The 12,500-nt window shown below is 36.1% G+C and overlaps 1 protein-coding gene across 6 annotated transcripts in view; it reads left to right on the top strand.

Moving 5' to 3' along the window:
* cdk14 (cyclin dependent kinase 14) overlaps positions 1-12,500 on the top strand; it is a 236,291-nt gene that overhangs the window by 11,682 nt on the left and 212,109 nt on the right. For all 6 annotated transcript variants that reach the window (XR_015510595.1, XR_015510594.1, NM_001430898.3 and 3 more), the window contains 1 exon segment: positions 4,728-4,759. Coding sequence is in view for 4 of the 6 variants with exons in the window: in NM_001430898.3 (NP_001417827.1) it covers positions 4,728-4,759 (32 nt within the window). In the remaining 2 variants the exon portion in view is untranslated.

Below are 12,500 nucleotides of genomic sequence, written 5' to 3'. Positions count from 1 at the left end.
CTTTTTGTAGAAAACACAGTTTAGATCTTTTTGAGGTAGGAGGTTTTTGAGTTAATGCCGTCTATAACTGAATGTGTGTCAGGAATAATGAAAACAAAACTTAACCCCGCCGCCTTTCTCTGGCTCAGCGTCAGACACAAAACGCCAGCACCAGGGACTTTATGGTTCTCACTTCAAAACGAAACAAAAGTACGATTCTGTAGTGATTCTTCCGCATCATCCCTGTCTTCTTGAGGCACTAAACTCTGTATCAGTGCACGAGAGACGGAGAGAGGCCTTGTTCAGTCCTCTCCGCACTGAGCTAAAGTGTTCTTTTTTTTAATCAAACGTCTCCTTGTCGCGCGACACAACGAATCAATTATTAAATTTGTTCCCAACGCTTATAGTAATTGATTTTTATTGATTTAATCGATTCGTTGTTGCAGCCCTAATCGTAATACTATTAACCAAGGCAGTGCAATTAATTAAAAATCAGTTTTGATTTTGTCCTCAATGATTATGAAAATCAATAATCGGGGAAAAAACTGTAAATTGCGTCCCACACACACCTCTCTAAATTTCTCTACATTCACACCTCCACATAGCCTGACTGCAGTAACATCATGTAAATTTGACTTTTTCAACATGGGATGGGATTGTTATTTGAAATATTAAGTGTTTATTTTATATTGTTCAGTACTTTAATCATGTTTTTAAAAGCGCTAAGCTTTTACTGTTCAATACATACTCCCTTGAGATGTATGTTCCCACCAATTTCAAGAGTGAATCTATGCCCTTGGCGGAATCAACCGCCAACTGTTCCAGCATATGTTTTATGCAGCGGATGCCCTTCCAGCTGCAACCCAGTACTGGGAAACACCCATACACACACTCACACACTACGGCCAGTTTAGTTTATCAATTCCCCTATAGTGCATGTGTTTGGACTATGGGGGAACCCGGAGGAAACTCACGCCAACACGGGGAGAACATGCAAACTCCACACAGAAACACCAACTAACCCAGCTGGGGCGCGAACGCAAGGATCTAATCGTCGTGGCGCAGCTTCAAAAACTTGTTTCAAACTGGAAGAACGAATTTGCTTAAAATAACGCAAAAACAACAAATTTTCACTTTTTAGTGAGATATGTGCCCTAATAGTGTTTATAGCAGCGTGGGACACATATACGACTGTCAACAGCTCAAAACATCTGTTCTGGTTTTCCGTGACCCTTTAAGGAAGCTCTGAAGTTTCACATTGAGGAACTAAAAGTTGAATAACTGCAGCTATCCAAACTGATACACCCCAGAGATGCTACAGAGAGTGTGGAGCGAGTTCGAGTATCGGGTTGACGTTAGGGCTGCTCGATTATGGGAAAATCATAATCACGATTATTTTGGTCATAATTGTAATCACGATTATTCTAAACGATTATCAGTTGAAGTCAAAATTATGAACGCTCCTGAGAATTTATTTAAAATATTTTTTTTTCCAAATTATGTTAAACAGAGGAATTTTAACAGTATTTCCTATCATATTTTTTTTCTTACTGGAGAAAGTCTTATTTGTTTTATTTTGGCTAGAATAAAAGCAGGTTTAAATATTTTGAAACCCATTTTAAGGTCAATATTATAACCCCCCTTAAGCTATATATTTTTTGATTGTCTGCTGAAGAAACTCCTATTATACAATGACTTGCCTAATTACCCTAATTAAGCCTTTGAATTGCACTTTAATCTGAATGCTTGTATTTTGAAAAAACATTTAGTAAAATATAATTTAAGTGTCATCATAGCAAAGATAAAAGAAATCAGTTATTAGAAATGAGATATGAAAACTATTATATTAATTGTTTTTTTCCATGAAACTGAAATTGGGGGAAAAGGGTTGCTAATATTCAGGAGGGCTAATAATTCTGACTTCAACTGCATATATACAGTTATTTTCCTCCCTGCAAAGGAGAAAGATATAAATGCAGTAGAATAAAAATATTAATCAAACTGTGCTTTAAGCATCTTCACTGTAAGAAAAACACTTTAGCTACAGCAGTCCTTCAGTCAAGAGCAGTGAGGGGTTTTCTCCTTTTGTTGTTTGATTAATGATAAAAACAGGCGACAGCAGGAGCATTTCGCGCGGTCACTTTAATAGTTTCTCTTTCACACGTCTTTTGATTTTCAATTCATTTATTTATTACACAAATGAGGGTTAATATGAATAATCACTAAACACCGCGTTTTGACACCTATTTGACTATTAAAACGCTCACGTTAAGATGACTTTAGATGTGTGTGCTCTGCTCGTCACAGTGTGCGAATGAGACTGAATGCTGACCGCATGCTTCTGACTGTGTGTGCTTGCCGCACACACACATAAGCATGCGCTCTTTCGCGCTTTTGGTATATGATGCAATAATCGTGTTTCTCGATTAATGGTTTTTCATAATCGTTAGAAGCCAAAATCGAAATCGGATTTTCGATTAATTGCACAGCCCTAGTGACGTCACTCGAGTGTCTGGAGGGGGTCAATATGAACATCTGATCTTGTTTTCTGCTGAAAGAACTTGAAGTACTCTTCTCATTGATTAATTACACAAGGTTCCATCATGTTTCCTTGATTAAATACAGATATTCACAGTTGCGGTATTCTTTTTAAATCGCCCTGTATTTCTTCTCCTCTGGTCTTTACAGGTGTTTGTCCTCCTTAAGCATCTCCTGTGTGTAGCACTAGTGTCCTCCACATCTCGTCCTCCTCCTTCTGTTGTGTTTTGATGTGATATTTGACTGTTGTAGCTGTGAAATAACTCTAATCACTCAGTGTTGTGATATGGAGCTGTAATGCGCTCTCAACCTGCCGGAACTACTTTAGCTGTGCATTCATCTGACAAAATCCAAGCACCTCAGAATGATCACAAGCCAATCAGAATCAAACTTTCAGCAGACCTCTATTCTTGAATGTAAATAATTTTTCTTGGCATCGACTTTTGCATATCAATGCGTGTAGTTTATTTGAGCATCAGCTGATTTATTGAGTGCAGATCAATCCTCCCCGTGGGTTAAACACAACAGAGATCTTTACCACAGCTGTTACGAAGATAAAGCTGCTGTCATGCGGTATTTACGAGTGCATACGGTCTCATTAGATGCGAGAGGAACGTTTTATTTCCCTTCATCTCCTCTCTGTCCCAGTGGAGGATCATCCCTAAAGATTGTTTGCATTTCTGTTTGTAAAGGTTGGTGTGTACTTTGAGAGGGGAAGGATACATGTGCATTCTTCAATAGACCAACATCACTTACCTGTGCTTTCAAGGCTGATTACATTCATACGCTGAGGTCGCATTATACCCCTAAAATAAAAAACATTATTCGCTGGGCATCTGCTGTGTAAAACAGGTGTTTGATAAGTTGATGATTCATTCCACTGTGGCGACGCCAGATTAATAAAAGGACTAAGCCGAAAAGAAAATTAATGAATGGATGAATTTTTTAAACCCTTTTTTATTTGATAAATTAAAAGGATAACTGACATTATATAAAATAAACTCTAATCTGTAATTGTAAATTACTTGTAAATTACTTTCAATAATATATATTTTTTTATAAATGCAATTTAAAATATATATATTAATCTTTTTATATTTCATTTAAGTTTTATTTGGGGTCTACATGTAGACGTCTTTTTTATTTAATGGATTTATGTCTTAAATAATTAATGAAAAATAAATAAATGATTCATTTATTAATTTATTTAACTTATCGTATTAAAAAAAGAAATAACTAAATAAATTATATATTTGTTTGACAACATGTTCAGTTTAATTCACCTTTGTTTCTAGAGCGCTTTTACAATGTAGATTGTGTGAAAGCAGCTTCACAAAAAAGATTATAGTGAATTGAAACAGTGTCAGTTGTCAAATGTATATATTTTTAATTGTGTTATACAGTTTTGTTCAATAAATAAATAAATGAATAAATAAATAAATAAATATAGTATAAAAATGTATTAAGTTTGCTTTATTGTTGTTATTATTATTATTAATTATTGCTATTATTAATATTATTATTGGCATTTTGTATATTATTATTACTATAATTTATTATTATTATTATTAAAAAAATATATATATTTTTATATTTATATTTTTGTTTTTTATATATATATTTTTTATTTTATTTTATTTTATTTTATTTTTAACTGCGGCAGCGCAGTGGGTAGCACGATCGCCTCAAAGCAAGAAGGTCACTGGTTCGAGTCCCGGCTGGGTCAATTGTTATTTCTATGTGGAGTTTGCATGTTCTCTATGTTGTTGGCGTTGGTATAGGGGAATTGGATAAGCTACATTTTCTATAGTGTTAGAGTGTGAATAAGTGTGTGTGGATGTTTCCCAGTGATGGGTTGCAGCTAGAAGGGCATCTGCTGTGTAAAACATAAGATGGATAAGTTGGCGGTTCATTCTGCTGTGACGACTAAAGGGACTAAGTTTTTTTTTAAAATTAATTTTATTAGATTTTTGGAATTAACTGTGATGACATGCTTTTTATAAATTTTTTTTCAGTTTTCAGCCTCTCCTCTTAATGTCCTGTGGCTGGAAAAATCTCTCCACCTATTACAGCCTTTCTTACTGCTTTATTTTATATTTGCATGTGCAGAATTCATTAAAGAGCCACTTTTCCTTCTTTCTTTTCTCTTTGGTGTTCAATCATCAGTAAAATGAATGTCTGAAATACGTCTTCTTTCTTTCCCCCTCCAGCCTTCAAGAAAGAAGACGGCGGCTTTGACGAGGTAAGCCAATAATATTACAGTTTGACTTCATAATCCTGGGGAAATCTTGGAAGATGCTTAATAAAAGTGTCATGATGTGATATGGATATAAGCCTGGGCTGCGTCTGGTGTAGTTGTGCTCACTGCAGCGTAATGAAGATCACAGGGCTCTGGCGGTCGCTGCAGCAGTGCATGCTGGGATGTGTTGTTTGGATGTTGTTATTGAGACGCCGCTCTCGAGGGCTGAAGTGTCAGCTGTGATCACCAGAGAGATGCGTCATTGTTCTGCATCGCTTCTTTGCACCAAACCGTCCATCTATTATTGCATTAGCTTTAGAAACAGGCCCTGGAGTGACATTAGAGGAGAATAAATGCTCATTTTAGCACTGTTGAGCTGAATACACTCATTTTACATGATTACACACATTAATGAGGGATTGAGCTTGTTCCTCGTTTTTCTATAAAGGGTATTAGTGTCTAGGTTTGTACTGAGATGACTCATTTTGATGGTTTAATATAATTATTGCCCCCCTGTGAAATATTGATTCTTTTTCAAATATTTCTCAAGTGATGTTTAACAGAGCAACAAATCTGTCACAGTATTTCCTCTAATATTTTATTTCTTTTGGAGAAAGTCTTATTGGTTTTATTTCAGCTAGAATAAAAGCAGTTTTAAATTGATTTAAAGCCATTTTAAGGTCAATATTATTAGCCCCCTTAAGCAACATTAGTTTTGGATTGACTCCAGATTGTCCCAAAACCACTGTTATACAATGACTTACCTAATGGGGTTATGGCGACACCATTAATTCATGTTATGATACTAAACCAGTTGAAACTATTCCAGTGATGTTTAACAGAGCAACACATTTTTTCACAGTATTTCCTATAATATTTGTTCTTCTGGAGAAAGTCTTATTTGTTTTATTTTGGCTAGAATAAAAGCTGTTCTTAATTGTTTTAACCATTTTAATCTCAATATTTTTAGCCGCTGTTAAGCACTATTAGTTTTGGACTAGTCTCTTTATTCATCAGGGGTCGCCACGCCCAACTATTACAGAACAAACTCCAGAACAAACCACTGTTATCAGGCCCATAGCCAGCCTGGTGAAAAGGGTAGTTCTTTTTTCTCAAAAAGTGGACCGTTTTGTAGTTTTTCACCTCATTTTGTGTTTAATTATGGTTTAAATACTGCATTTTAGTGACATTTTAAGCACTTTTTTTTTTTGCTTAAATAGCTAGTTGAATGGTCGTCAGAACTCAAGTTTTTGATGTACCAAAACATTTTCTTAAGTTTTGAAAAAAACTTACTTTAAAACTCTAATTTATTAAATTATTTATCATTAAGAAAAAATAGGATTCGTTTTTTTTTTTTTAATTGAAAACTGTAGCTTATTTTCATTTATTAGGCAAATAACTGGCCAGCACATTCAACTTTCCTCTGTTAGAATTTTTTAAATTTATAAACCAATAAATAAACAATAATAATAATGTAGAGCTTCACAATTTTTTCTAGATTTTTCTCTTGTAAAAATAGTTGATGAATGAAAATTGATGAATAACAACAATAGCCTGATTATTATTAAAATTAACTTTAATATGGACCGCTTTTGGTGCTTCACAATGCTTTTTTATTGATCATTTTTGTTTCATGGATAACATCCAAAATTTAGAATAAAAGTAACTTGTAAAATGGTTTCTCTATTTAACAACAATACTGTAGGTATAGTTTTTTTGCACAGATGTTAAACTCATGAAAAATATTTGTTTGCATTGGCCAAAACTAATAAGCTGAAGTCACGACAGCCAACAGAGGATTCCGCTTGGTCTTAAAGCCTTCTTCGATGGGTTGTTTTCACAATTTATGATGGAACAGCAGTCAAAATAGGACAAATGAGCTCATGTATGGGACAAATTCTGGACCTTTGTCAGTGGAGAGTGGGTCTTTCGAACCACCCGAACCCCCCCTGACTATGGACCTGGTTATACAATGACCTGCCTAATTACCCTATCTTTACCCTAATTAACCTAGTTAGGCCTTAAATTGTCACTTTAATGCCGAGTTCAGACTGCATGATTTTCTAAGTAGTCGTGTCACAGATGTTTTCACACTGCATGACTATCTGGGCTAGCGTTTCGTCGCTGCTTTGTTTACACTGCAAGATGGATCGGCGACAGGGACTTTCACATTGCATGACTTTACTATAGGGAGAATCGCCGACAACTTCTTCCAAACTACGTCTCACAGCCAAAAACACGTCGTATATCTTTTGTTATTAACTACATAATGAGAAAGAAGCCTTTAATGGGTAGAAAACGTACATGTAAATGTCTCCTGGGTTTAAAGGGAATTATCCATTTCTCCTCAACGTTGATAATAAACTAATTTCTTTCTGTATGAAACGTCAAACAGACACGGCTGCTCCTGTTAACCTCCACTAGTTTTTTCTCCATTTCGTGGGTCTAAATAAACCAAAAAAGAGCGCTTTAACTTCTTTCCCAGCCTCCCACTGGCCTGCAGCAGGTACACACACACGCACACACACAAGTGAATGCTGCTCTCTCATTGGCTGTAGGCGATCGCTGATGTTATTTTCAGTCAAAACTCAATTCACATGGCATGATTTGAATCGCCGACAGCTCCAGATATTTAGCATCCCAAATATCTCGCAGGCATCAGCGACTCATCGGCAATTCTCTCAGATCGCTTCTGTGATAGTTCACACTGTGTGATTGTCATGTGCACGAGCAGCGATTTGCCTGTGATTTTCAGGCATTTGTCGGCGATTTCTTAAAACCTGTCGGCGAGCCAAAATCGGGGCTAAAATCACGCAGTCTGAACTATGCATAAGCCGAATGCTAGTGTCTTGAAGAATATCTAGTCAAATATTATGTGCTGTCATCATGACAAAGATAATATAAATCACTTATTAGAGATGAGGTATTAACACTATTATGATTAGAAATGTGTTAAAAAAACCCAGTTAAACAGAAATTGGGGAAACTTCTAAAATAGTTCAAATTTAACAGGAGGGCTAATAATTCTGACCTGTGTATATTGCTAATAATTCTCTGCCTGTGTGTGTGTATTGATTTTTTTTTTTCTCTTAAAGTTGAGTGCGTTTTTGTGCTGATCTTGGCTGTTTTAGATCTCTCCTGAATAAATTAATGTAGTTAAGCAAGTTCCTCCTTAACGAGTTAGTGATTCACTGAATCAGTCATACAAATGATTTGTTCAAAACAGCTGATTTAGAAACAAAGAAGGCAAGTGTCTTTATGAATCACTGACTCAAATGATTCGTTTAAAACAGCTGATTCATTTAGAAACAAAGCAGGTGAGTGTCTTTATGAATCACTCACTCAAATGATTCGTTCAAAACAGTTGATTCATTTACAAACAAATCAGGGGACTGCCTTTATGAATCACTGTCTCAAATGAAATCAAATCACTGACTCAATTCAAAAGAGTCGATTCATTTACAAACAAATCAGGGGACTGCCTTTATGAGTCACTGACTCAAAAGATAAGTTAAAAAGAGTTGATTTATTTAGATATAAATTAGGGGACCGCCTTTATGAATCCCTGACTCAAATGAATCATTCAAACAGTTGATTCATTTACAAACAAAGCAGGGTACTGCCTTTATGAATCACTGACTCAAACGATTCATTCCAAGAGCTATTATAACACTTGACCAAAAAACCCTTGTATCTTCCTGCAGCTCTAATGTAAAGTGATTGAGTGTGAGCAGAAGTGACGTGAACATCGATAAACGCTGGCGCTGATGTTGAAGTGCAGCGACTGAGATCTTCATATAAGCCAGAGGTGTGTGTGTGTGTGTGTGTGTGTGTGTGTTTGTTGTTTGTGTTATGGGTTGGATTGACGCAGAGCTGGGGCCTGTTTCAGTAAAGAGGTTCAAACAACTCAGAGTTTAAACTTGAACTCTGAGTTGATTTACCGAGAGATTAAAAACTCAGAGTTTTCGGTTTCAGAACAGCTGATCTGAGTTGGGTCAATCAACTTCGAGTAGACCAACTCAGAGTTAAGCGCGCGCACCGTGACTATAAAAAGGCATTATCAGTGGAGCGCAGACATTACGAGTGACTATGGCAATATCTTATAAAAGAGATCACCATTTCTTTCTCCAGCTGAACTTGATGTTCTCATGCAAAGTTATAGCAAATATGAGTGTATATATTTGAAAAGAAGCAACCACCAACCAGTTAGCGTGGGAAAACAGCTGCTCAATATAATGCCTAATTTAACTTTTTAAGTATTTAAATATTTAAGTATAATAAAATAAGTAATGTAATTTGTGACGTTTATATATTTTTTCTAAACTTTCTTTTATACATTTATTAGTTTTAAATGATTTAACAGTGCACTTGTGTGTCTGCCTTTTTTATTGATCAAGTGATAGAGGTTAATATAACATTTAGAAGGTAAGCAGTACTAAAAATAATTTTTAGAAAGAATAATAATCCCATTAATCTAGTTACATGCATATCGAAGGTGAATTCAATTTAATTATTTATTAAAAAAGCATAAGCCATTCTCGTACAGTTCTTCTGTGTGTGACTAAAATGAAGGCAATAGCTATGTTTCCATCCAAATATATTACATAAATTTATGTGCAAGACTGGAATATTGCATAAAAGATGCGAATAAAATTCCATCCAACGAGTCAAAGAGAAAAAAATTGTCACTTCCTGATTTAACTGGCACCAAATATCAACAGTAAAAACAGAATTTACTGTGGTAGAAGAAGCTGCGTCAATTAATTCTTTATTTAGCCTAATTAATGTACTTGTGCCTCGATGTCAGAAGACAATGCTGAAACACAATGAACACGTGGGGGCGTCTGAAGCCATGAGACGCGGAGACTCTTGACACGCACCAGACGTTCGGAGGTAATTAATAATATACACTAATACTGAAACAGTTAAGGCATTTTAGAATGACTAAAACAATATTAAGACGTGTTACAGTGTGCCCAGCCTGCTGGTTTGTTCATTTACACACATTTTCATTATCATATGATCATGATCTTTTTTTAATGTACATACTGTAATTTGTTCAGTAAAAGTGTTTCCATCGTAATTTATGCGCACATTTTCTATCGAATAAAAGTTTACCCTACTCAGTTATGTGCGTTTTTTATGCATATTTTAAAAAGTTATGTGCATCATGACGTTTCTATCAATCGTTTTTATGCACGTATCCAAAATGAGCATTAAAAAAGGTGGGTGGAAACGTAAGGCTAAGGCGAGAAATACCGCTTCATCTTTAAAAAAAGGGGAGGAGACAGACAGAAACTCTGAGTTTAGAGAATAAAACCTGCTTCTGACCAGGTTAGATTCACAGAGTAAGTTACCACAGTAACTGACTCTGAGTTAAAGTTAACTCTCTTTCAGAAACAGGCTTGACTTACCCTGATTTCTCGAGTTTAACAAACCTGCCATTTTGAAACCGAAAACCCAGAGTTTCTCTCATTTCAGGGTTAAAATACTCTGAGTTTTCAGTTAACCTCCTTTCTGAAACAGGCCCCTGGTCTTTTCTGAGGTCAGATTATGATTCACTGAATAGTTCATTTAAATTATTTGCACTGATTCATTTAGAAACAAGCCAGGGGACTGTCTTTATGACTCACTGACTCAAATGATTAATTCAAAACAGTTGATTTATTTACAAACAAATAAGAGGACTGTCTTTATGACTCACTGATTCAAATGATTCATTAAAAACAGTTGATTCATTTACAAACAAAGCAGAGGGCCACCTTTATGAATCACTGACTCAAATGAAATCAAATCACTGACTCAATTCAAAGCAGTTGATTAATTTACAAACAAATCAGGGGACTGCATTAAGGAATCACTGACTCAAAAGATTCATTCAGAACAGTTGATTCATTTACAAACAAAGCAGGGGACTGCCTTTATGAATCACTGACTCAAACGATTCATTCTAAGAGCTAGAATCATAATACTTGAGCAAACATCCCCGTATCTTCCTGCAGCTCTAATGTAAAGTGATTGAGTGTGAGCAGAAGTGACGTGAACATCGATAAACGCCAGGGCTGATGTTGAAGTGCAGCGACTGAGATCTTCATATAAGCCAGAGCTCTTTCTGTGTGTGTGTGTGTGTGTGTGTGTGTGTGTGTGTGTGTGTGTGTGTGTGTGTGTGTGTGTGTGTGTGTGTGTGTGTGTGTGTGTGTGTGTGTGTGTGTGTGTGTGTGTGTGTGTGTGTGTGTGTGTGTGTGTGTGTGTGTTTGTTAGGTTGGATTGATGCAGCGCTGGTCTTTTCTTAACCGTCACATCTGGTTAGGCCTGGATGTGTGTGTGTGTGTTTGTGTGTGTTTGTGTGTCTCTGGAGAGCCACAGGAAGTGCAGGCATGCAGGAGACGCGTCACGTTCTCCTCCGCATTTACAGCCCTGTCTCTGCTTTACACACATCACAAATGCAGCGAGCAGCACAGAATTAATGTTAAACTCAACAGACGGAGGAGCTTTGTAAACGTCTAGTTGGGCTTTTTCTCACACGTCCTGTCAGCCTGTGACAGTAATGAGTGTGTGATGCGCAGCGAGGAGATGTCTGTGTGTGTTTGTGTGCGTGTTTTTGTCATTCGTACTTGACCAAACCTGTATACTAACACCCTCACTGCATTCTGCTTTTGTGATATGACTGGATGGGATTAGTTTTAGTTAGAGATGATTAACTAGTTTGATTTCATGATTCAATTTTCTCATGATTTTTTTTTTCTTTTGCAAAATGAGCTTGAAGGCATTATCCAGTCAGTGAAAAGATGTCTTTGTATAAGGTAATCCTGCACATTAAATTGTGAAATTAACATATATCAAAACTAAATGTAAAGTTTAAAACGATCCCCAAACCATAGAAGATAGACAACTGAAAGAATATCTTCATACAAACACAATAAGACTTTCTGCCTGTGCTCCGTCATTTAAAATGAGAGGAAAACACTGCATTTTAATTAGGATCTGAACAAAGATGCAGCATACAAGCAGCATTAGCAGTTCTTTATGAATCTACATCAGACTCTATCATTTCTAAATCAGAATTAAACAAACACAAAGTGTCTAATTTATTTAATAACTCAATTTTGAGCACTATGACACATCTCATATCATCTAATAAGTCGTCTCGTTTTATCTCAGGTCTGTCTGTTTCATATGTGAAGGGCAACTTTTTTTATACATTTCACGATATTCATTCATTGATTCATTCATTTTCCTTCGGCATAGTCCCCTTATTCATCAGGGGTCACCACAGTGGAATGAACCACCAACTATTTCAGCATATGTTTTACACAGTGGATGCCCTTCCAGCTGCAACCCTGTTGTGGAAACACCCGTACGCTTTCATTCGCACACACACTCGTACACTACGGCCAATTTAGTTCATCAATTCCCCTATAGCGCATGTGTTTGGACTGTGGGGGAAACTGGAAACACCAACTGACCCAACCAAGCCTCGAACCAGTGACCTTGCTGTGAGGCCACAATTTTAACCACTGAGCCACCGTGCCACTTTAAACATTTTTGTTTTGTATATCTGAATACACACATGCATGTATGCATCGATATTAGTGTTGTCAAATTCTTAATCATGATTAATTGTTTCCAAAATGATAGCTTGTATTTACAGTACATAATGTGTGTATGCACTGTGTATACTTAATATGCATTTATAAAAGCATACATATACATAAAAATAAACAAGTATAAACAACAATATATA

The sequence above is a fragment of the Danio rerio genome, chromosome 16 (assembly GCF_052040795.2).
Source record: "Danio rerio strain M-AB ecotype USA chromosome 16, GRCz13ab, whole genome shotgun sequence".
Lineage (NCBI taxonomy): Eukaryota > Metazoa > Chordata > Actinopteri > Cypriniformes > Danionidae > Danio > Danio rerio.
Note: the sequence above shows the minus strand (reverse complement) of the source record. Positions and strands in the feature narration are given on the sequence as shown.